A 23997-nucleotide genomic window follows, 5' to 3' on the forward strand; every position below is an offset into this window, starting at 1 on the left:
CGGTAGGCTAACGTCAGCCCGTTATCCAACGCCTAAAAATAAAGACCGAAAACGTCCGATATTACGTATTCCAAATGTGACTGAGGAATATGAAACAAATATAAAAGAAATAAATGCGAAATTTCAAGTATGTACCCGTGACCGCAACGAAGATGCCAAGGTAGGAAGAATGAACTGGGACGGTAAATTGGCTGTGTTGGGAATGGCCCTGCATTGTCATTTGGGGATCGCTAAAAAAAAAAGGGATTGCACCTAGAATAGGGATCTTGCAGAATAGACTATGATCAGAACTCAAGGAGTAATTAGTTCCAGTACCGATTCTAGGGTAGATTCTTTGCTAGGACTTGCATTCACTTTGTTATTGATGCTATATCATTAGTTAGATCTGAAACAGCCAATCAGCTGTTACTGTATACTTGCATATCCCGAGTCATATGCTCCGCTGGACGTTAAATAAAACAAACAAAATCCCTCCACGATATACTCATGGCTTTGCAAAGTCTATCATCAACGACAGTTTAATACTCACCTCTTCCTCTCTGCGTCTGTCCATTCCACATGCTCTGCGGTCTCAATAGGCAAAACACCCTTGCCAACAGCCGTTCTCTCAAGTGGGAATCGCCAGGATACAGAGCCGCCTGCAAATGCTAGTCCATAGTTGATCCAATTGACGAGGCAGAAGCCGGCGATGTTCATCATCATATCTAGGATTACTAGTTTTCCGCGCCATTTAGTTTGGGATGTTTCGGTCTGCCAGATTGGGGCTGTAGCAGTGTTGATACCCATTGCTTATTAGAATAGTGTATTTAAATTGAGTCCAAATAATCTTGTTTACCGTTTCCAACACTATCAGGGATGTTAGAAGATGATAAAGCGTTCTGAAGACAAGGTCACTTACCCTAACACGATACGACCAACGAACATCTACGCCAAAGTAAACGAACTGGTCTGAAGGATAGCGCCAACTGCCATGATAGTAGTTCCCAGCAAGATAGCTTTCTTGCGGCCCAGACGCTCACCAATAGTGAAGGCGACTAGAGCCCCAAAGAAACAACTAATATCATATATCGCAGTCACCGTGGATAGGGCCGTTGTCTTCGTAGGTCCGACCAGATCGTGGATTTCGAGAAAATCTTGCGTAATTACGACGCCGCCTGGATTTAAATAGGTTAATTCAAGATTTCATACGTAGTCTCCAGATCACTCACTGAACACTCCTTGGTCGTAACCAAACAAAGTCATATCGGTTGCGCATACCACCTAGGACAAAACATGTCAATTGATTCCAATCAAAGAAAAGAAAACTGGTACAAGCTATGTGATGGAGGAAGATGATGGATTGGTCTACTGCAACAGTAGGCCCTGTGAAATATCTTGTCCCGAGATCTGGCTTGTATCACTGTGAAGTCTACGGGGAAGGAGCGTGTAGATGGTGCTAGGTGGTCAGGCTTCAACCCTTTTTTTTTGTGTTTTTGTAAACATCAACACCGAGCTCCCACACGAACTTGATTTCACTAAGCATAGCCAAAATGTCTATTCCCATTACCAGCACTGATCTACTGCAACATGCACTGCCTGATATCAATATTGGACCGAACTTTACGCGATCGAATGCTATTCACGATATTCGATACGTCGGACCCCTACGTCGTTGGGCGACCTTTAATAATGAGGTCACTGCGACATTTCAAAATACGAATTGGAGCCCAGTCCCTCTCTCGTCAAGTCTCGTCAATTTTCCTACCCTTGGACCACTAGCAAACGAGCATATTCGATGCGGTGATGAGACAGGATTACAGGGGCGTTTTGACGAACGTGTAGGACAAGCTTTGGGCGCTGTATTCGATGTCAATCATATTGATTTGGTGTTCGGCGACTTTAAATGCACGACAAACGCGCTGAAATACCGAAAAACACCCGATGTCATGATTATGCGACCTAATGGCAGTTCTCATGTCGTTGGTGAGATGAAGACGTTTTGGGTGTACGACCACCAGTTGGAGAGAATTGTTTCGCAATTCGACCTTGGTGAGGACAAATTGCTTCGCCAAGTCTTAGGTAAGATCTCTCACCTATATACAGTCATGAACGCTGGCTTAGATAGAAAGTTCTGTGCGCTAACGTAAAATGTAAACACAGGACAAATTGCCCAGTACATGGAAGACTTGGATCTCAAGTTCGGGTTTATAAGCAATTACAATGAGACTCTGTTTTTACGTCAGGTCCTTTTTGGTAGAATTAGGGGCTTGGAATTCTCTCCTTTGATCTACCATGATGATGTGTATACCGGGCAAGGGGATGTTACTCTCCGTCAGGGGATGATGCACTTGGCCCTGTGCTCACTCGTAAACCCTCGCCCTGACACTGGGTTGCGAGGTGTTTGGACTGTTGATACCTAGTTCTGAGTTTTGTGTTTGTTCTATATGTATTTCTCGATATGAATCATACTGTCCGCACATCGTCTGTGCCCGACTATCGAAACAAGGATTTGCAAAGTAACATAAAGCCAAGGTAGCTATACTAAATATGTCTGGTCCCGAGACTAGCAAGATCTGACCTGGTTATATGACAATGGCCAAATTGATGACTAGTATATCTGTAACCTTAAATTGCGGTATGTACATATTTGATATTTATAATTATTTTTATGGGTGGCATTATTAAGAAAGCATAGGCGTGATGTATACCTTCTATAAGATAGTTGTGCCTCGCACAGCTGCTATTCCGATCGACTGGAGTGGATACTGCTCTCAATAGTGCTGTAGTGTCTCTGTATAATGTCAGACAAGCTCTTAGTACTTTCGGTGCAGCCATTCGGCCAATAAGTATAGTAGACGATGGACTATTTGCGGCGATATGGTCAATAGGAGTAAAGAAGGAAATAAACAAAGAAGAAGACCAATAGCAATAGAGGATGAAGGAACAAAAGAAATAAATAGACCTATAGGAATATCACATGCCAAAAATAAAGTTCACCATTCTCTTGCATCACTTAGCTATCAACTTTCTCCCTCTTCGCCATGTCGTCATTTTGTTTCCGTACCCTGCTCCTTCAATCTTATCAATCGAAATGACTTCGCAGCATTCCTGGTTCCGGGGCCCCGAGCTCCGTAGTATTGTCTTCGATGCCCCTACGCCCTCCACCTGGATTGTCCTCAAGCGCGTTAACGAACACGAGCACCGAAAGGATCCCGACCACTCCGCTGTCTCCTATGCCTCCGTTAAGTACCAGTGCAAGAAACACGGAGATGCTAGCAAAATCGCGTTCGTTAGGATATATAAGCAACTGCCCCACCTCGGCACAGAGTTTGACGATCATGCTACCCGCGCTAAGCAAGCTAGGGCGTGGACTCCGCCCGAGCTAGTAGCATACAAGACTCTTACCGATAAGCAGTCGAAAGTCACCCCCCGCCTCCTAGGATATAGGGAACAGGAGCAAGAGAGCTCTGCTCTTGTACCCGCTGGCTTCCTGGTCTCGTTTGCGTGGGAGCAAGTGCCTGGTGTTCAGCTAGGGGATAGCCTTGGCGCAAAGGTCTTCTGGGATATGAGTGATGATCAACGCCACAATATTCGGGAAGCCTTTAAGAACAAGACAATCCGGTGAGTTAACGCCTCTATTCTACGTTGCTTATAATAGATGTGTACTAACATCGGCCCCTTTTAGTGAGACCGAAACTATTGGCTTTCGCCCTTTGTTCTCTGGTCCCTCGCATTTAGTTTGGGATTCCGCCTCCGGTAATCTGTACGACCCTCCTTAGCAGTTGCACTGTGCTTGCTCCAAAGGGATTTACTAATTTATAACCTATAGTTTTATGGTCGGCTTCCGTCAGTGGATTGAGGTTAAGCCAACACCCTGGAGTGAGGCAAAGTCCTACTGGTTCGACCTAGCTAAGCCACCCAAAAAGGTCAACTGGTCTGAATGGAGTAACAACCCTGATACTTCTAATTGGAAGTTTTAGATAGCCTATTTTCTTTCTTTATGATGCTTTGCTGCTCTGGAAACAATCCAATAAACCCAAATCCTAAATTTGTGACCATCTAGACTTATATCTAGACTTATAAGGTGTCGAAATATGATAGAATTCAGGGTATAAAGCGAGTTATGGTAAGATCGCTTAGTTTAGATCCGTGACGAGCAAAGGCAAAGAGGTAAACAATGTCTATTTGCTAATATACTAAGCAAAAAATGAAGTCTGAACTCAGATCGCAAACAACATCCTCTAAGTAGTAAAATTTTTTGGTTAGTTCAGCTAGTATGTTTAGGAGTATTTTCTCCTTCTTCTATATTGTAGTTAGGGAATCGGTTCGAAATAGATCACCGCAAAGTATAGAATAAGACTATCGGCGACACTCCTGTATCTGAATTAGAATAAAGATATGGAATATATGTCGAGTCAATGATGAGAAAGTGGTCATTTCAAGAGCTATAAAGTGCTTCTAGAAATCAATATCGATCTATAAAAGTACTTTGGACTATCTTACAGATTTATAATCTATATTGATACCTAGGTAGTATATAAGATTGTATGACGGCGAGGCATCGCTATCTACCCCACTATATCTCTTACCCGTATACTCCAGCTATTATGTACATCTCTTTCATTATCTTAATCAAAAATCAAAAATTGAGATTTAGCCTAGGCTGAGGAATTCCACAAGCATGAAAACCCCAGCCTATTGCAAAAATATTAGAGTAAAAACATTGGAAGACACTATACTTCTACTCATACCGTAATCTAGAAGGTCAGCCATCCACCTGTTAGCCCGAAGTAGGGCTTTTTCTTTTGCGAGACTGTAGTCATATCGGAACTATAGTAAATCAAACATATGAAATCTCCACTATCCACGTATCAGTGGGACATTACCCCTTATAGACCAGTGTAGAAATAGCCTAAATACACAGTTTTATCTTGGATATACATGTAAGGGACTTGCCTATTCAAAAGATTACGGGGAATCATCTCCCGAGGTCGGCTCCGCTCCGATGTCCGGGGCAAAACGCGGGGAAAAGGATCTGCAATAACTTTGGAATAAGGACATTATCCCAAAAGGGTATCCCGTAGGGCCTGATCACCTAATTTCCATACCGGATCTAGTAGATTGGATTTGCTCAGATTCAGGGAAGAAAAACCGAGGTCCTTGCGTCACTGGTCAGCTGAGGGGTTGGAAGAGGAGAGTAGATCGTCGGTTATTATTGCCTTCGGTTCTATAGACTCTAATAGGGTAGAATATATTTCGCATGAGCATAGAGAAAACAATATCCAATTTATAGATCTTCAAACGGGTCATTGTTGTTAAGTAGAGGGAGTATTCATCTTCAAGGCTAAGACTGGGCTAACTAGCCTGTAATTGGTATCTTTAACATCTTTTCTAGAGGCATTCTAAAGGCATCATTCTGACCTATTCCATCTTTTAGCAGAGCGAGAATAACCAACCCAAAGCAAATTCCATAATGACAAAACTAGTACTAATTTCATTTCCACAGAACTGGAGAAAAATTACCGCATAAACCCCGAAAAGCACATGTGTGCAGACTATTTCGACGTGAAAGAGATATAGATTAGAAGTGGAGTCACTTCTGTACACAGAGCCTCTATATTTCTAGGCAAGTATCATAATTCGGAATACTACGCCTCTATCTCCTAATCCCTGATATCCATGTTATTGCACAGGTATTTTTTTAACGGATGATATTGCATGTCTCGTGAGTGGATGGTATAGGGGCTGTAAGCCATAAGGAAAATTTAAGCACCAGGGAAACACCGTCTGAAAATACCAGAATCAACCTGCAAAGCATCCAAATGAGACGAAATGCAAGGTCAAACGCAGCAACCTTCTGCTAGCAAGAAGGTGCGTCTGCAGAATCCAAAAGAAAATTCAAAATCCAAAGCCCACGTATAATACGCCATAGTAATCCCAACCCCGGCGTGTCTAGAAAATGGAGCCAGTCCATGCACCTCGGAGACGCACGTGCAGCCGGCACGGCGTCTCCATCCCCGACCTGGGTCCTGCCCTATCTAGCGGTGAAATCTCCAAATCATAGAGTCACGCTCTCGAGATCCCGCATGACAATACCCATTTGAGCACGCTTGGCTGCCTCGGCGACGAGATTGAAATCCTGCAGAAAGGGCGCTGTGGCAGTTGGACCCCCGAGACCATTTATCTGGTGGGGATAGGCATCGGAAGTGGGCGCCGGAGCGGGGGCTGCATTCATAGGTAATAATGCTTGGGTGTTGACTGCGGGGGCGATGGGAATGGTACTCGGGTTGGATGTGTTGCCAAATGCCTGTGACAAGGGTTGCATGGGAGGGGCGGAGGTCTGCGGGGAACAGGCAGATTGAAGCGAGGGTGAGAACACCTGGCTGGTCGCATTCGATGCGACTTCTAGGGTACTTTGAGCCTGGGCTGCCATGTTCGACTGCCCGGTTGAAGGGTTGGGGGTCGAGGAAGAGGGATGGAAGGAGGTGGTAGGCTGGACGAGAGGTGCTTGAGGGTTGTATGCTGTCCGCAGTGTCGAGTCCATGACGTGACTATAGCGGTCCGATCTTTAAGATGCAAGGAGAATGGGTCGCAGTGGATGTGGACTTGGGTAGATGGGTAGAATGGGGGAGAGATTTTGTTGCTATGGACAAAGAACAAAGATGCGATGGGAGATCAAGAGTGGAAAAGAAAGCAGAGTGGCAATGCAATCGAAGCCGTTTGATGCAAATTGCAGACTAAGACAAATCTAGCGGGCGGGGGTGATTTCCACTAAGCAGACGCTGGACGACCAAATCAAAGAGAAAAGAAGTGATGAAAAGAGAAAGATAGTCTAAGCTTTAGAGGTCAGAGATTTACATATCTCTCAGGGGTGCATACGACATTTGAAGGCAAACCGCAGGTTTTCCCTTGAGCCCGAGATTTGCCCGGGGTTTCGTCGGATATTACATGGTATTTTATGGTATTTTATGGTATTGTGACGGTATCTCCACGCTCTTCTCCGCATCATTTTACATACATCATGTATTACATCACGTGGTAGTATCATCCATGTGATCTCACAGTTACACTTTAGCCATATAATGTAACTGTCAATAGATTGGAGTTTTTTTTTTGGAGTTGTAGAGTGTTCTAAAATGACGAGCAGTCAGTTTAAAACACATTGTCTGATTGTGGAAATATGTGAATCTTCAATACCCGACCTCGGGAAGCCGAGAAATCCGCTATTAGCCCACACCTGCATGCACGTATATGTATTGATGCCTGAGGCGACAAAGAATATCCGATAAGAAATTGATAACCGATACCGATATTTTTTCCCCTCCATAGCTTGGAAGCATTAAAGTCATACATACTACCATGGCCGACGATTTTGATTCGGGGAATCTATTTCAGGACCCGGAAGGGTACTACCCTGAAGATGAGCCCCCCACTTTTGCCGAGCACACTATGCTATCGGGCCAGAAAGTGCGCGTCCGTCTTGTGGGCAGCCACCCCCTCTATGTATGATATCAATTGACATTGCTAGCCGAGGTGCCTACTTACAGACCTTGACAGGGAAATCTGCTATGGAACGCTGGCCGAACCAGCTCTCATTACATTGAGGAGCATACTGAGGCTCTCATCCGAAACAAGGATGTCCTCGAGATCGGTGCCGCCGCAGGCGTTCCCAGCATCGTGAGCGCCATTCAGGGTGCCCGGACAGTGGTATTGACCGACTATCCGGATCCAGATCTAGTTCAAAACATGAAGTACAACGCAGAGTTGGCGGCCAGTGCAATTCCCGCGAGGGAAGACGGAAAGCCCCGCCTTCACGTTGATGGCTACAAATGGGGCAGCGATGTGAGCCCACTGCGGGCCTATCTGCCTCCTGCTGCCGATGGCTCTCCATCCTTGTTTGACGTCCTGATCATGGCGGATGTGGTATACAGCCACCGTGAGCACCCGAATTTGATCAAAACCATGCAGCAAACCATGAAGAAGGACCCGAACTCTGTTGCTCTGGTTATTTTCACCCCCTACCAGCCCTGGCTATTGCCCAAGACCGAGCAATTCTTCCCTTTGGCCGAGGCGAGCGGCTTCACTGTCACCAAGATCTTTGAGAAGGTGATGGATGCGGTACTGTTTGAGAAAGATCCTGGTGTAAGTCTATATTCTAAGAATTCTCCTTTGCACTGCCATGATACTGACTCTTTACAGGATGAAAGACTCCGAAGAACCGTGTTCGGATATGAGATCCGATGGGCGCAGGATCAATTGGAGGATTCATCCAAAGCTGTTTGAGCCGTTGATTTGATACCCCCGGCCTACTTGGAACGATGACATGATTACATGACAAAAGTTCGATAAAATTTACATACATTGAGCTCGAGATCTGTTCTAGAAAATGGAAATACATTAACCATCTCTGTATAAAACACCCTTAACTAACCACACTTGAATTAAATATCTCTGCCTCATACTTCAGGCCTCAATCTCACTATTCAACAGCCTTTCACTCTTGCTTTTTCTCTCTCGTTCTGTATCCGCATTGGTGAATATTATTAAGTACAGCGATTTCAATTAAGAAAATAATACAATTTTCCATGGCAGAGCATATAGATGGTTCGTGGATGTAGATGCGGGTCACATGCCACCATCCCCCCGCAAAGAAAAAAAAAAGGTCCGCCTGAACAATCATCGCTACAACGCAACGATGCCGGTACGTCGAGAAACTTCTTATATTATTTAATCCAATCTGACAAATACATATTCAGCTCGTCGTTTTAACGGGATACCCGTGCTCCGGTCTTACCCACCGCGCCAATCAACTCGCATCTCTGTTCGAGAAACACCAAGATGAAGTATTCGCAGCAGCCGAAGCAGGCGCGCAGGTCTCGTTGAAGTCTCGATACAAGGTCCATGTGGTCGCTTCACACGACTCCTCCCACCCACGGATCGTCTACGACCATGCCCGCACCGAGAAGGAGGCGCGCGGCGTCGCCTACGCAAGGGCCAAGCGTGTGCTCAAGCGGGACAGCATCGTCATCCTCGACGGAATGAACTATATCAAAGGATGGAGATACCAGCTGTGGTGCGAGGCGAAAGCCGCGCAAACGACATGCTGTGTGGTATGAGATTGGAACATCCAAAATGAATTGCGACACCCAATAGCTGACAGGTCTGCTATAGGTTCACGTCGGTACACCCGTCGACCAGTGCGTCGCCAACAATGACGCTCGACTGCGCCGAGACGCCAGGAAGGAAGCAGACTCGAAGACATCGGATGCGCAGACCTCCGAAACCCAAGATACCCCCGCACCCGACTCCGCGGAGTCTACCGAGGACACTGAGGAGGCATACCCATCTGACCTGCTCAACAACCTCATCTTCCGCTACGAAGAACCAAGCACCCACAGCCGCTGGGATAAGCCCCTATTCACAGTCCCCTGGGCCGACGCAGAACCCCCGGTAGCAGACATCTTCGCAGCCTTGACAGGCGTAGTCCTCCCATCAACCGATGCTCCCACGGAAACAGCCCTCCCAAGCCTAATGGATTCCCTCGCATCCACCACCATCTCAGACGCTGCCAGCACAGCAACCGGCACTCGAGGTGGCGGCCGCGGCGGGCTCTCAACACGCGCCCGACTCATCCCGCATCAAGCCACCGTGCAAGCAGCGGCAACAGACTCGAACGCAATGTACGCAATGGAAAAGCGCACATCAGCAGTTGTGACTGCAATCCGCAATTTCACGCAGACCTGCCCATCCGCAGAAGTAGCACTTGCGCAGAGCAATCGCGCCGATGCAATCGCCATTGAAATTCCCGATACAACTATTCCTATCCTTGTCCCGTCCCATGTCGCCATGACTGGAACGACGGATGAACTCGCCGCTGCTGGTGGAATTTTGGCTCTACCGCGGCTGCAGAGGCTACGCAGACAGTGGATTAGCTTGAACAGATCGTATATTGGTCGGGGTCATGGTCCTGGAGGTGGTTCGTTGTCGGCTGATCAGATTGGAAATGCGTTTGTGCGGTTTCTCAATGCTGAGTTCTCAGGTGTGGTTGCGGAGACTTCTGAAGAATAGATACTTTGCATTTGAGTAGGATCAGATAGACTAGATGTCTTTTTCATTACCAGGAAAAGTCGGTTGGTAGTTATGAGATAACGAGGTTATGACTTTGCATACATAGGACGATTTAGATCTACAGATGTACGTGTTTTTAAGAATTGCAAAAGTAAAAAAGTCATTTGAAACAAACAAGAACGCAACACTATCTCTATCAATATCAACAAATCAAAAATCCAACCAATTGTTGGACAATACATGGCTATATCTCTCTTCACTGTCATTCTTCTTCCCCTTTTGAGACACCGTATCCCGCTTTGCTGTTTCCTCCGCATAAGTTTCGGGTCTTTTGTGTCATTGGGATGGTTTTATCCATGGATCTGGAGTGCAGCCCAAGAAGCTCAGAAGCCCTTGGTACTAAATCCAGATCCCCATGTGGTGAGCAGCCTGTGATCGGGGGCAGATCAACAAACTCTCAAGCGTGGGGTGGGGTACCACGCTGTTCCTATCCAGTTCCTGGCCGTAATATCCATTTTGGAATCGGATTGTCTTTGACCGATGATGGGATCAGGCTGAGACAATCCTTTGGCCGAAGTCCACTTGTGTACTCGCGAGCGATCGCACTGGGTTCCTCCATGTATCGAAAGTGCCTGGCCAGCAAGCAGCACGGTCTAGCCGTGGAGTAAAAAGGAAATCAAGAAAAAAGTTCTCCGTGAAGTTTGTCCGTGTCGTTTAAATGAAAACCGCTGTTCTCCTCCAGGACGGAGGCCTACAGCTTCTTGATCATTCAAGGCAATCCGTTAGGCATGTGGGAAACAGCCCGGCTGGCCTCAATATGGCGGTAGTTCAAACCCAAGGTGAACAGTTCCTGGAAACTGGCGTTGACCTTCTCGTGCATGGTGGTATCCTGAGGGGAAATGTTGCCAAGCTCCTCCAGCAGACGCGAGCGGCACTTGAAGAAGTTCTGCTCGGCATTCTGGAGGCGCTGTCCAAGGCTAGCGGAAGTCTGGGTGGCCTTAATGGAGCTGGCCTGGGAGTGGACGGAGCGAGTGCGCTTCATGGTGGGAGCTGGAGTGGCACCGGTGACTCTTCTCTTGCGGCCAGTGGGTTCCTTCTTCTTGATCTGACCAGCGCCGGGCGAGGTCTCGGGCGAGCTGTGGCGTTCGGAAGTGGCATAGTCATGCACGCGACGCATGTGGTCGTAAAGGTTCCATCTCCTTGGGAATCCATTTCCTGGAACTGCGCGTTCGCAGCCCTCCCACAGGCAGAGGTGGGGGTTATCTCCATGGCCGTGTAGCCCGTGGGCTTCACGCTCGTGGCGGAACAGACAGGCGTTGGAAGAGAAGCGCAGCTGGGCATCAATGCAGGCGGGGACCTTGCAACGGTATGGCTTCAGATGGGAATCCAGGTACTTGCTGTTAGTTGATATCGGTTAGCTGGGTTCAGATTACACCAAAGATTTTCATCATGGGAGGACTTGCTGGTAAGCGCATTTTTGCGTGGTGGGTGGGTGGTTGCAGGGTTTCTCTCCGGTGGCAAATGGGCAGTAATACTTTCCATCGCTGTGGGTGGACATGGAATAATACTGGTGCTCTCGCGGGTTGCGAGCCTCGACACCTTCCTTGGATCTCTGGCGGGTTGGCTCTCTCACTGGCAGGGTTGGGAAGAAATCGGGATCAGTTTTTCCTTGATGCTGAGAAACCGCCGACAATGCTGAACGACGGGATGGCTTTGAAGGTCTGATAGTCCTACGATATAGTGGTTAGATTTATGATCAAATGGTTTGTCTTCTGGCGTATCGGTTCTTGTCTGACACTCACCTGTTGAGGTCCCTGTCGTTAAGAGAAGAGCTGGGGAACAAGGGCTCCGCTGGGTGAAGTCCATGGGTCGTTCCAATGGGCGATGTGGTGAAGTCTCCGAGGAGTGAATCATCAGGGGCCATGAATGAGGTGTATCCCGCGTGTGAGCAAGAAGAAGTAACAGACATATCATTGCTAGCGTCGGTCAGTGGTGGAGAGACCGGGGCGGTCTGGAAAAGACCCGACGAATATTGCTCCATGGTGGTTCCTGGGTAATGGGCATCATGCATCATTGGGGTCCATGACTCTGGGCCTGTGATATAGTGGCCGTCCTCGGTACTGTGAGAGCTGTGTCCGATAGAAAGAGCATCATCTGGTGTGCCATTTCCGACACAGACATCATTTTCAACAGAAGAGAAATCCAGGAAAGAGTTATAAAGATCCCGGGACATTTCATGGTCATTCATGTCAGGGACTGCTGGGAAGTCCATGCCTGGGTACATAACATCATTTGGTCCGACCGTGGGGGTCATCAGCTGCTGAGACAGCGAGAAAGAAAGCATGTGCACCTCGGATGAGTCTGGTTTTGAGATAGCCTGGTCAAGGGATTCTTGGTGGTTCATTGTCCAGTCTTTCATATCCTGTGGATTTCCATGGGCTGTACGGATACTTGAGCACAACGAGGAGTTGTCATGGCTCGACATTTCATCATCCTGGATAGATCTTGAGGCCATATTTGAGATTCCTGAAACCATGGAGGTATGCATGGACTGTGAGATAGAGACTCGGTCAGAGTCGCTGGTGGTCCTTGGAGACATTGTGTGTGGTTGTATGATATAAGAAAAACACTGTAAACCAAGAGTTAGTCTCTACTACTCGTCATAGAACAATGAATTAAGCAAAGCAAAAAAAAACAAAAAGAAACCAAAAAAAGAACAGGAGCTCCATGGTCCAGAAGTGATTGAAAACCTAGTGAAAGTCAGTAATGAGAGCAGGGGTCGCGTCACGATTACTTATACGCACCAAAGTCGCATTTGTAGGGTTGAAATGTCCTTGGCCGACCAGGAATTATCGTGAGGTCCTGGTCAAAGTTGCCGTGTCTATGTTCGGGTCCAGGTCTGTTGTCAATCCAATGGAGTAGGCTAAGTGGTGCCAGGGCGAGAGAAACAGTTTCATCATGACCAGAATTACTATTTGGTTGAAGCATCATCATCCAGGTGAGTCCAGGTAAGTAAAAGAAAGTCGTTCATTTTTGTGGCCAGGTCAAGTAGGTACACAATGGCCGGGTCCCATAAAGCACTAGCTTAAGCAAGGTTGAAAGCGGATGCTTTAGAAGGCCATAATTGACAGGAAGCAAGCACATTAGCTTGAAAGATTCCTTGGTTGATTCCTTGGGGTCAAATGGATCCATTATTGTTGAGAGAGAACGTGGCCATAGTAGCATCAGATTTCCAGGCAAAGAGTCATAATTTCAAGTCCTTTAAGTGGTTCATATGGTTCATTCCATGGGCGTTGTTTCCAGAGGCAGTGGGGTCCAAGGGTATATCAAAAACCGCACTCAAAACTCCGGTCTTAGAGCAGAGGCAACGTGAAAAGAAGAAACATCCATGGCAGAAGTCCAGTGGCAGTAGAAGTCAGGCGATTTTTTGAGTGTGCAACATTAAACACATCTCAAAGAGATTCACTCAGCAGGTGCTGAAGGCAAACATCCTTGGCAGTGGTTCCCTATTTTCATGGTCGCCAAAATAAAATAAAAAGCAATTGGCCAAAAGTCCGGGAGTGGGAGCAGGTCTAAGGTCCTTGGGTCCTGGGAAATAGGCTGTCGATATCCTTGGCAAGCACAGTTGATAGCGGTACAGGTCCGGAAGAGAGTAAGGAAAAGAAAACAACGCATAGGAGAACCAATTGTAAAGAAAATGTGACGGGAGCTACCTATTGTGTTTGTCGAGATGTGTGGGCAGACTAAAGAAAAGCCTGGGAGATAACAAGAAAACAAATCCTGTCCGGGGAAGTATGTGGCAGAGAGAAATCCTTGTGGCAGTGATTGTATCAAAAACCAGGGAGTCTTAGGTTAAGAAAGAAGTTGTCCTTGGTCCAGGGACTGAGTTTGTTGTGTTGAAGAGGAGTATATATAAAAGTGATACACAAGGTATTGGTTGCAGAAAAAGGGGTATTCAGAGTTAAGAAATAAAAAAGAAGAATCAGGATGAAGGAGGGGGATCAGCGGCCTTTTTAGCACACACAAAAAATGAAAGCTTGGACATTAGGGGGTCTGTGGGCCATCAGACATGGCGTGTGCCAGTCTCGCATCGTGCAGGAGATGAGTGCGCTGTTGGCACTCTGAGAGCCAGTGCTGCAAACTGGCGGTGATGGCATCTGCAGATTAGGGGGGGTGTTCGTTGGACTGAGTGGAGGGATATTTACTAGCGGTGAGACGGGCTCGGCGTCTGGAGTGCTTGGCGAGAAGTATGATTGGTGATAAAGAGACAGGCTGACCCTGTATGATGATGTCCGCATTAAACGATCGGCAGGTTCACTCGCGTGGTCGATGAGATGTACAACTCAGTTGCACTGGGGCAAGTAATCGTATGGAGGGGAGAATCCCACGTCGAGAGTGCCACGCGAAATATACCTGCAGCATGAGGTCACCTTGTACTCGCATAGCGGTTAGGGCTTTGAACTTATAATACAGTGAAACAAGAATTAAATAATATAAATGATAAATGTGATTGTAAATGTGATTTATCCAAAACAGAAATCAATGCTAGTATAACTAAGATTACTGGACAACGGGACGGGGCGAGCCAGGGAGCCAGACCCACGTTGGGCAGCAATGCAGGCATTTTTTCCTATTTTCGGGTCTCCTTTTTTTCAGTTAGCCAAGTTCAAAAGAAGTGTTGTATGAGAAAAAAAATAGATCAAGTTTGATAAGATCAGAAAATGAAAGATGGAATATGTTTTCGTTCAGCAATCCGAAGATCTCAGGTGAACTATGCTTTAAATATTGTTTGTTCATCACAAAAGGCAAATGCCCTTGGGAAACAGTGGGAAAAAAATGTAAATAAAAAAAATAATGGGCTTACCTGTTAGCGGGAATTGTCGGAAGAGCAAGGGATGAGTTGTCATGAAACACAAGTCATATTCGAGGGCTGTGGCAGTCTGGGATATGATTGACGGAGAAAAGGAAGAAGAAAAGGAAGAAAATATTTTTTTGTAGGCGCTGAGATCACGTGCTGTCTATACGTTTGTATGATTTACACTGTTTGTGTCTGTCCTGAGCAAACACCCCACATCCTCAACTGACGTTAGAGGCCCATTAAAGGTTTATCCACTCTCCACTCTCTATTCCTTGGCATGATGAATTGGACAGGCGGCCAACTGCAGCGTCATCACAATCGCTCAGGCCTGTTGACCAAAGCTCAGAAGCAGAATTTTGCCAGGGCGAGACTCCAAAATGGCACGGTCATTCCCCCGCCTTCGCCATTCCGAAACTTCCCTGATATTGGATTCAAGGGCTCGAGCACTAGGGACAAGGATGAGACAGAGACAAATGGAAATCAGTCAGTCAAGAACTGTTGATTGCTTTGCCTTTACTTCCGCCAATCCGTGTGGGCGTTATCTTACTGACCCGTGTGAGCGCTGATTCTAGAGTTGCGGAAGAGCCGGTCTCACATTCAACTGGTGGTCAGTCCACTCATAGTGGCAATGACTTGACCGAGGTCAAGCGCCAGCTGCTGAAAGAACCTGATTGGGCAGCCGTGTCTGCTACACGTCCACTCGAGCTTGAATTCACATCTGTGGAGGAAGTCGAGCGGTTTGGGAAGCGACGAAAGCTAAATGGCAAGGACAGGAAACGGCTTGACAACAATGGGTCTACTCTTTTTGAGCGGCCTAGACCTCTACGAAGAGCCAGAAATTCTTCCTCGGTAATCGACACCATTGAAGAAGACATCCAGTTTGAGTTCAGCGGACGACCCGTGGTGCAATCCAATGATAGCTCAAGGGTGACCATGAACAGCATGTCATCACAGTCAATGCTACTTGATCACGAGGGATCTCCTGTTGTGGAACAGGACCTGGGGAAAGAGAACCTGACAGCTACCTGGATTACCAATCTCTTTCCCCGTTCACAATTACCTTAGCGCGGGGCTATGTCCAGCAGTCTATAATGTTCAACGCTCATTTTCATTCAGAAAGTCAGATAAAGTCAGATAAATGGGACATGTTCTCGGAGCCATATATCAGATGGGTGCATCTATATCTCTCACTCCGTCCGGAAATCGCCTTCCCTGGGGTAGCATGCTCGCTACATCGTAGACCAACAGTATCATGGGAATGTCGTTAGATCTCTCCGAGGTCCGCAGGCTGAAGCACCTAGAAGGACAACGATCAATACACCATACCAACAAATGAAATGGACTACTATATTTCTTCATCCAACCAATCCCACTACCTAGGCTATTATATATGTACGTTTTAATCGTTCATGCTCCTGTACATCGGATATTGTACCTGTTTTATGTTCCGATAGATCTAAATTACCGCATTCGGTCATCACATGATTGGTACCTGCCTTCAGAGGCAACGTCATTTCCGTCTCCACCACCATCTCCAATTATCAACAACACTGACATCTCAAAGATCTCTCGTCAGGTCCATCATTCCAACATGCGTTCTATCACCCTTTTAGCCGCACTAGCCACCAATGCCCTCTCAATCGCGCTCCCGTGGCAATCCGCCACATATGCAGCCAGCGAAACCCAGCTCCCTCTCGTGATCTGGCACGGTCTGGGCGATGACTTCGAACGCGAAGGGCTCGCTGAAGTTGCTAAACTAGCCGAATCTACCAATCCCGGCACATACATTCACGTCATCCGACTAGCCAACGACGGCAGCGGGGACCGCTCCGCAACCTTCTTTGGCAACGTAACGGAGCAAATCGCCCTAGTCTGCGAACAGCTCGCCGCAGACCCCATCCTCAGCACGGCACCCGCCATCAACGCACTGGGCTTCTCGCAGGGTGGCCAATTCCTACGCGGGTACATCGAGCGCTGCAACACCCCACCCGTCCACAACCTCGTTACATTCGGCAGTCAGCACAACGGCATCTCGGCGTTTGAGTCGTGCGCCATTGACAACTGGTTCTGTAAGGGGGCCGAGCAACTACTACGATCGGGACGGTGGACGAGTTTTGCGCAGTCGCGCGTCGTGCCGGCGCAGTACTTCCGCGACCCGGAAGAGCTGGATGTGTATCTAGAGTATAGTAATTTCCTGGCGGATATTAACAACGAGCGCGCGGTCAAGAACCAGACTTACAAGAAGAATCTGGCGTCGTTGAATCGGTTTGCGATGTTCATGTTTGAGGAGGATACTGTTGCTGTTCCTAAGCAGAGTGCTTTGTTCTCCGAGGTTAATGCCACTAGTGGCGAGGTGACACCTCTACGCGAGAGGCCGATCTACAAGGAGGATTGGCTGGGACTGAAGCAGCTTGATGAGCAAGGGAAGCTGGACTTCAATACTGCCCCTGGAGAGCATATGCAACTGTCTGAAAAGACCCTGCGCAAGGCTTTTAGTCAGTACTTTGCTCCGCTGGAGAAGGAGTCGCGTCCTACGACACCGGGTCTTGTTGTGCAGCGTGGGCTTTGATTGTTTTCTCTTCTCTTGTGCGTTTTCCTTTCTCGTATGATATCCCAACTGCGTGTGCTTCGTCGTTTAGATACTAGCTTCAAATTCGAAGTCCAATCCAATACTGCATATGGCTAGTTAGTTACACATTTACCAAACTACGATGTCTTGCCATGTTCGTTTTGGCATCGTCTATTTTATGTTTATCGACAATATAGCTAGATACATCACGCTGCGATTATCCATCGCAAGCTAACAAATAGAAAAAATGTGAGTGCCGACAGACAAAAAAAAGGAGTCCGAAGTTTCGAAGTAAAATATGCAAGTGGAAAGGAAAAGGATAACAAGGATAGACACCGAATGGGGGCAAAAAAAAATGGCAAAACAGAATGGACATGCGTATCTCGAACAGGTTGGGATTTTACCAGCCAGCAACTCAACATTCGACATGAGCCAAGACAAGATCCATGCAAGGCAAGGCAGGGCTGGTAAAAAAAAAAAGAAGAAACAGCTATAACAGAGAAAAAAAATTATATAAACATATGAGTGGCCAGGAAATGGAAATGGCTGCAAAGATGCCTGGAGAATGATGCAAAAGTGCAAATCAAACAGAAAGATCAATAGGGTGGCCGACCAAGCCCTCCGCTAACCTGTCGTTTGCTGTGGGATCCGCTCAGCGGAGCCTTAGAAGCAGGTTTGACAATTGTCGAGCGGTTTCCATTCGTCCGCGTGGTCTCACCGGGCGCGAGGAACCCATCCAAGAGCTTCCTCAGTTGATCTTGGTGACTACCATCTAGGGCATCGGAGTCATAGTCGGTTGGGAGTTCAGGGATTCCAGCAGTGGCAAGGCTATGGTTTGACCGGCTCTTGTTGCGGTTTAGAGGCTTGTTGTTCAAAGCACTGGCTTCAGCCCTGTCCCTCACTGCTGAGGGACCCGGCGCGGTGTATGGGCGATCATATGAGGGCAGCGAGCGCTGTGAGTCATTCTGGAAACCACCCGGGATTGACAAGCCGGCTGGGATCGGTGGGACGGGAGGGATCTCTGCGTCTGAATCAACACGATTCAGGGGTGGTGGAGTCGGAGCTTCGCCAGTTGTGGCTTTATCCCCTGTTGGAAAAAATCCCGCAGCCGAAGCACGGGGTGTCTCCGTTCCCTCTTCATCGGGTAATCGTTGACTCTCTGGCCGTATTGAGGTAGCCTCTCCATCTATCTCGGAAACTGAGAAGTTGCCGCTGACCATGCTATCGCTCCCGGAAGAGATCATACTAGCATTTGATGCGTCAAGTCGTCCACGCAGTGGGCTGAGGCGTCGAGCATGGGAGTCGTTCGTAACCGAAAGCACGCGTCGAAGCTCATTGACACGAACGGGCGAGCCTCTGCTCGAGCCTTGGGATGACGACGCTGATATCTCCGGGACGCTCATGCGGCGATTATATTGGGAGCCGGTAGGTGAGCCATTTGTAGCCCCATTGGTTTGATTTTGGCTGTTGCGAGCATTTGGAGTAGCCCGAGAGCCATTGATCGATGATGTTCCAGTGCTTTCCTTATCGACAGCTGCCAAACACGCCTCGCGAGACCACGGCGACAACATCTGTTCTTTCACGACAGGTGGGAGGCCGCCCTCGACTTGGGATTTCACTGTTGTTGAGGTTTGCCCAAGGACCGGGAATGTGAATCCTCGTGCTGGAGAAGAGGTCGAAGGGCTTTGTGGAGGAGACGATACCGATTTGCGATAAGACTCTTCAATCATATAGACAAGTCCGTCGACATTACGGAAGGGTGTCAATGGAGGTGGGGAGGTGGAGTCATTGTCAGACCTCTTCTCGCTGTCAAAAACAATGGCATAAAGATCGACTGGGGGCAGGCGGATTTTGGAAAGCCAATCACCCTTGCCCTGTCGCTCTTGAATCTCATTACTGATCTCAAGACCCACGGGGGAGGACTGCATATCGAAATGCTCAGACAGCGCAAGAAGGTATCCATGTATCAAGCTTCCAATATTAACGCGAGCTGCGACGGAACTCAGATCTATAGATGTAAACAAGTCGTCTTGTAATTTCAGGACCATAGGAACACCGAATTGAGCGGCATTAACACCGAGGTTCTCGACAAGATTTGCAAGAAGTAGGTGTAGTAGGAGAATCTCAGCTTCCTCTGTAGCTGCCTCGAGTGCAGCATCGTAGATAGCCAGGTGGAGAAGACGGAGGAAGTTCGACTGTGCCACCAGCGCCACTTTGTCCCTCTGGTTCGCAGGGGCCGAGTTACCTCGTCGACTCGATCTATCCGCTTGCTCGGTGTCTCTTTTGGGGGTCGTCTTGACGTACTTGGGTGAATCCAATTTGATCTTGAGGTCGTTCCCGTTGGTCTCAGTCCGCAGCCATGATAGGAATGCATCGGTGTATGCATAGCGAACATCACGATCCGCATCACGAAGAAGTACTTGGGTTCCTTCCCACACATGGATACCGACTGGCTGTCTAGATTCGGCGCCGGACATAGTTGCTAGCGTCTTTGAATTGGCCACAACCAAGATAGCCTTGACGGCTCGGAGAGCAGTCAGTTTAGAAGCAGCATGCGAGAAGCTTTCTGCGCTTGCTTTCTCTCCATATGTCTCAGATCCGGAATTTGTTGAGCCCTCATGTGCCACTCCAGATTCATGAACGGTTGCCAATGTGGATGGCGCAGAACTATCATTGTGGGAAATAGGCTTGAAACGCTTGAGAATAGCACGCATCATGTCTGCGACTTGGTCTCCATAGTAGATGTGCGTTGCAAGATCTCCAATACACTGCTCTAGTAGCGTAAGAAGATCCTGTCGTCGGGGAGAGATTTGAACCACGGTGTCAGTTTGTCGATTTGACCTTTTCTCTGATCCTGCGGAGCCAGTACGCTCTGGCGGTGATAGTATATCAGAAGCGTAGTGCATCAGTCCAAAGAGGATGTCCATGACGCTGAGACCAATCATGTTCACAGAAGACCTGAGGAGCCAATCTACCACAGAGAGAATGGTGAATGACGACTCCAAAGCATCCTCCTGGGGGCTCGTATCGTGGAGAGTCTCCATCGCTGTGCTCAAGATGATAAAACGAACTTGCACCGGACACCAGTTCGCAATGAGTTCGATCAGAGATGTTGCCCAGTTGCCACTTTTGCCCTCAATAATCTGCGGCATGCCCTTGCTTGAGATGAACTGTAGAATGACCGTTACTGCAATACGGATCTGGCCCCGATTACTTCCCGAGACGATGGTTTGCTCGAGACAGCGGAGGGCCAAGAGGCGAGCGCCCAGTTCCGCCTTGAGATCCGCTTCAGCGGCTGACTGCGCTGCCAGCTCGGGGTCACCCTCTGCCGTGTCCACTGTGTGGACCGTGTTGACACTCATTCGGCGGGGTTTGGGCCCCTCGCGATCATTCGGATCAGGTTCGGTTAGCTTAGCCTTCAGTGTCGTAAGAAGATCCTCATCTTCAGAATAGAGGTTCTTCAGAATCACCGGCAAACAGAGCTTCAGCGATATTCCTCCATCGGCGGCCAAGGTATCCGAGCTGACCACAGCTCTAATAGCTCGCAGTCCCGCATTTCTCCATCGGATGGCCACCTGCGGGCTGAAATCCGAGTTCGAGTTGGATGTAAATTCAGGGTCGGCAAGGCTGGTGTAAGTTCGCACAACTTCTCGGTATTGATGTGCGAGGCCCTGGTCAGCCGCGATGGCCGCAATGTCCTGATGCCGGCAGAACATTTCAAATGTCACAATCGACTCCTCCACCATATTGATGTCATTGGATCGGAGAACGGTATCGATTACCGTCATGACGGATCGGGCGTAGATAGGAAGGTCGCGGGGAACTTTTTCAATGAGCGCAGCCAGGATATGCAGCGCCACCTGAACATTCCTATTCAATGGGATCGGTCAGCCATTCGTCTTGTTAAGTTCAATTATTCGATCAATCTGCGCTCACCCTATTCTGCGTCTCCAGACATCCCGGGCAACTCTCTTCTCCAGGAAACCGCCGACCTTGGTCAGCTTGCTGCGGCGCGTGCTCGTATAGTACAGCAGGTAGGAGAGTTCACTGGAATTCGGCCGGACCTCCGACACCCCCTTCTGGTATTTTGGATAACATTTCAAGGTCAAAACCTGGTGCTTTGGCCGACAAGACTGGCGAACGGACTCCATTGGTAACCTAATGCCACATGCAGTTCCAGGTGGCGGGGGTCCACGGAAGAGCGCAACAGTCTTGGAAGTACGTGTGGAAGATAAATTGGAGTCAACCCGGGTGCTTGAAGGAGGACTAGTTAATGGCCATGAGAAAGTCGTGGGGATGTCCGAACGGCGCAACGTGGACGATAACGGGTTAAGGTGGTAGTTCAGGCCCGATTACCAGGGGGTGGGGCTCTGTTGTAACGGGGTCTGAAAAGGCACAGGAACACTTCGAAAATGGACTTTTGTACTAAGTAAAAACGAATGAAAGTTGGAAAGGGGAGATGATTGAAGAAGAAAAGAGAGAAGGAAAAAAAAAAAAAAAAAAAAAAAATTGGGCTCTCGGGATGTTCGGGCTTATTCGACCTGTTTATCTTGCCTGGTCTTACAAGTATAAGTATAGGTCCTTTAGGGCTTGTCCTTTCATATTTCAGAGAATTTGCTTAATTTGAGGTAATACTGCTAATTGTAATTGCCACGGTCACTTTCATTGAACGCCTAGGAGAGTGTGGCGATAACCCCAATGACATATCGTCTTCGAGAGGTATATTCCAGCCACAATAGTACAGGAGAGAAATTTCCCAACGCCGCTTGGTCCTTTTCCCCGCAATTCTCTGCCACCGGCGTCAGAGTGAATGGGGGACCCTTGAAAAGTTGGGGGTTTGCTGGAGGGTTCGATTGACAACTTCGGAGCCTCGGTCGCACATGAAGCGCGTTCACGCAACTCTCATACTCAACTTTGTCAAAAGCCGAGTTCGGTGGGGATGGGATCGCCAGAGCCAGAGTGTAAATTTCGTGTACAACTTAAAACTGGCAGGGCACGATCTGTTCGTATGTTTTGTACCCAGGAAACAAGCTCTCGGTCGCATCGAGCGTAGTCGAAATTGAAGCCCATCATGTCTTTCCATTTTGATCGTCTTCCTGCTTTTCATCTGCTGTATCGGCCTCGGTCTGGGCTGGCTCAGGGACACTGACCCCTGCCAGGCCTTCAATGACCTGGGGTAGAATAATGTCACGGCGGAAGGTATCCTCCTGGAGCAGTCGAAGCGCTCGAAGTGTGGGACCCGGGTGGGTGAGGAACTGAGAATACTCCGGTGTCTTCCAGTAGGAGTAGAGATAGGCTAGGTAGGCTGCAAATGCCTCGGCGTCTGGCGAGGGGGAATCATCGTCATCGTCAGCACGAGAGATACCCAGGAGATTGGGATAGGTGACTGCCAGGTGTGACAGATAGTAAGGATTGGCGAGAGATGAGACGAATTCAAGCTCGAGAGTGAATCGCGGGTTGGTCAAGGTTGGTCGATCCTCCATGGTGGTGATGTAGAGAAGCTTGAGGTGAAATGGCAGAAGCTGGTGAGAGCTTCAAAGGTGAGGTTGTACGGAAAGCGATAGCGTCCATCAAGGTTAAAAATGTGCAAACATCCAAGTATAAATAGCTATCGGATATATTTCTTATTTCTAATGTCTACTTTTCAGGAATAAAATGTTTGTCAGTTTCAAAAATCGAGTTGAAGTATATGTCTATCTCATTCTGGTATACAATACATACTTCCGCTTTCATAGAATGTCTATATACACAGAACTAACAATTCAGCACCTCTTCTCCCCTGCCCTTAACTCATATCCTCAAACCATATACCCTTCTTCTTCTCGTTGCCTTTTTTTTCTTCTTCTTCTTCTTCTTCTTCTTCTTCTTCTTCTTCTCTCACTTCTCTCTTCATCCATATACCACCTCAAGTTCTAACGTGAAATGTAGTTGGAGCAGCTTCGATTTCCTTCAAGAGCCCAGCGTTCTTCAGCGTGGGCCTAGCCAGCTGAGTCCACTGGGAGACTTTCAGCGGCGAATCCAAGAGATTCAACATATCACGTTAATTAGACTCATTGGCTAACAAAAGAGGCAACTTCCCCATCACCTCAACCCAACTACCAGGATATTTCTGGGCAGGGGTAGTGCCTATTGGCATTAAGTTTTCTCCCATCTGGTTGATCTCATCAACGCGGATAGTCTGGTGCTGGTAGCTTAATCCAGAGACACTGGCATTGCCAGACTCAATGAAGTGAATGTCGCCGCTGTCTTCGCCTTCATTGGTGTAAACAAAGATGGCCAAACCGCCTTCAGGTGCAGAGGAACTGCATTCTTGTTTGACGAGGTAGACTGTGTATGTTGCACTGGCCAAAGCCACGTTATCCATGCTGCTAGTGATGTTCTCCATGGTATTTTTGGTTCTGTTTATGGTACAGAGTCGCTTTCGAGGGTTTGCTTTGTAGGACTAGAGAGATAAAGAGAGGACGATGATCAGTACATACAAACTAGACTTGGGGATATTAGAGAGACAGGTTTACATGGCGAA

General features: G+C 47.9%; 12 protein-coding genes across 12 annotated transcripts; 6 read left to right on the forward strand and 6 right to left on the reverse strand.

The window, feature by feature from the left end:
* Positions 1-291: 291 nt before the first annotated feature.
* PEX2_069170 (General substrate transporter) lies at positions 292-786 on the reverse strand (the record flags this gene model as incomplete). The annotated part of the gene is made up of 2 exons (XM_016744188.1): positions 292-367; positions 530-786. 2 exons carry the CDS (start codon positions 784-786, stop codon positions 292-294), a joined length of 333 nt encoding a protein of 110 aa, XP_016599901.1.
* A 743-nt stretch (positions 787-1529) lies between these two features.
* Positions 1530-2399, forward strand: PEX2_069180 (uncharacterized protein; the record flags this gene model as incomplete). Its single annotated transcript, XM_016744189.1, has 2 exons — positions 1530-2058; positions 2140-2399. 2 exons carry the CDS (start codon positions 1530-1532, stop codon positions 2397-2399), a joined length of 789 nt encoding a protein of 262 aa, XP_016599902.1.
* A 671-nt stretch (positions 2400-3070) lies between these two features.
* PEX2_069190 (uncharacterized protein) lies at positions 3071-3959 on the forward strand (the record flags this gene model as incomplete). The annotated part of the gene is made up of 3 exons (XM_016744190.1): positions 3071-3600; positions 3665-3742; positions 3809-3959. The coding sequence occupies 3 exons, from the start codon at positions 3071-3073 to the stop codon at positions 3957-3959; spliced, it is 759 nt and encodes a 252-aa protein (XP_016599903.1).
* A 2078-nt stretch (positions 3960-6037) lies between these two features.
* Positions 6038-6523, reverse strand: PEX2_069200 (uncharacterized protein; the record flags this gene model as incomplete). The annotated part of the gene is made up of 1 exon (XM_016744191.1): positions 6038-6523. One exon carries the CDS (start codon positions 6521-6523, stop codon positions 6038-6040), a length of 486 nt encoding a protein of 161 aa, XP_016599904.1.
* Positions 6524-7338: 815 nt separating this feature from the next.
* On the forward strand, positions 7339-8262 carry efm7 (putative nicotinamide N-methyltransferase Nnt1; the record flags this gene model as incomplete). Its single annotated transcript, XM_016744192.1, has 3 exons — positions 7339-7482; positions 7537-8121; positions 8179-8262. 3 exons carry the CDS (start codon positions 7339-7341, stop codon positions 8260-8262), a joined length of 813 nt encoding a protein of 270 aa, XP_016599905.1.
* A 412-nt stretch (positions 8263-8674) lies between these two features.
* On the forward strand, positions 8675-10047 carry PEX2_069220 (putative RNA polymerase II Elongator complex associated protein Kti12; the record flags this gene model as incomplete). The annotated part of the gene is made up of 3 exons (XM_016744193.1): positions 8675-8680; positions 8736-9089; positions 9151-10047. 3 exons carry the CDS (start codon positions 8675-8677, stop codon positions 10045-10047), a joined length of 1257 nt encoding a protein of 418 aa, XP_016599906.1.
* A 769-nt stretch (positions 10048-10816) lies between these two features.
* Positions 10817-12646, reverse strand: PEX2_069230 (putative C2H2 finger domain protein; the record flags this gene model as incomplete). The annotated part of the gene is made up of 3 exons (XM_016744194.1): positions 10817-11444; positions 11583-11777; positions 11850-12646. 3 exons carry the CDS (start codon positions 12644-12646, stop codon positions 10817-10819), a joined length of 1620 nt encoding a protein of 539 aa, XP_016599907.1.
* Positions 12647-15182: 2536 nt separating this feature from the next.
* Positions 15183-15970, forward strand: PEX2_069240 (uncharacterized protein; the record flags this gene model as incomplete). The annotated part of the gene is made up of 2 exons (XM_016744195.1): positions 15183-15388; positions 15478-15970. 2 exons carry the CDS (start codon positions 15183-15185, stop codon positions 15968-15970), a joined length of 699 nt encoding a protein of 232 aa, XP_016599908.1.
* A 526-nt stretch (positions 15971-16496) lies between these two features.
* On the forward strand, positions 16497-17474 carry PEX2_069250 (palmitoyl-protein thioesterase family protein; the record flags this gene model as incomplete). The annotated part of the gene is made up of 1 exon (XM_016744196.1): positions 16497-17474. One exon carries the CDS (start codon positions 16497-16499, stop codon positions 17472-17474), a length of 978 nt encoding a protein of 325 aa, XP_016599909.1.
* Positions 17475-18070: 596 nt separating this feature from the next.
* Positions 18071-21625, reverse strand: PEX2_069260 (uncharacterized protein; the record flags this gene model as incomplete). Its single annotated transcript, XM_016744197.1, has 2 exons — positions 18071-21344; positions 21411-21625. The coding sequence occupies 2 exons, from the start codon at positions 21623-21625 to the stop codon at positions 18071-18073; spliced, it is 3489 nt and encodes a 1162-aa protein (XP_016599910.1).
* A 918-nt stretch (positions 21626-22543) lies between these two features.
* On the reverse strand, positions 22544-22957 carry PEX2_069270 (mediator of RNA polymerase II transcription subunit 31; the record flags this gene model as incomplete). Its single annotated transcript, XM_016744198.1, has 1 exon — positions 22544-22957. One exon carries the CDS (start codon positions 22955-22957, stop codon positions 22544-22546), a length of 414 nt encoding a protein of 137 aa, XP_016599911.1.
* A 557-nt stretch (positions 22958-23514) lies between these two features.
* On the reverse strand, positions 23515-23859 carry PEX2_069280 (uncharacterized protein; the record flags this gene model as incomplete). The annotated part of the gene is made up of 1 exon (XM_016744199.1): positions 23515-23859. One exon carries the CDS (start codon positions 23857-23859, stop codon positions 23515-23517), a length of 345 nt encoding a protein of 114 aa, XP_016599912.1.
* Positions 23860-23997: the final 138 nt, after the last annotated feature.

Source organism: Penicillium expansum (assembly GCF_000769745.1).
Source record: "Penicillium expansum strain MD-8 chromosome Unknown contig224, whole genome shotgun sequence".
NCBI lineage: Eukaryota > Fungi > Ascomycota > Eurotiomycetes > Eurotiales > Aspergillaceae > Penicillium > Penicillium expansum.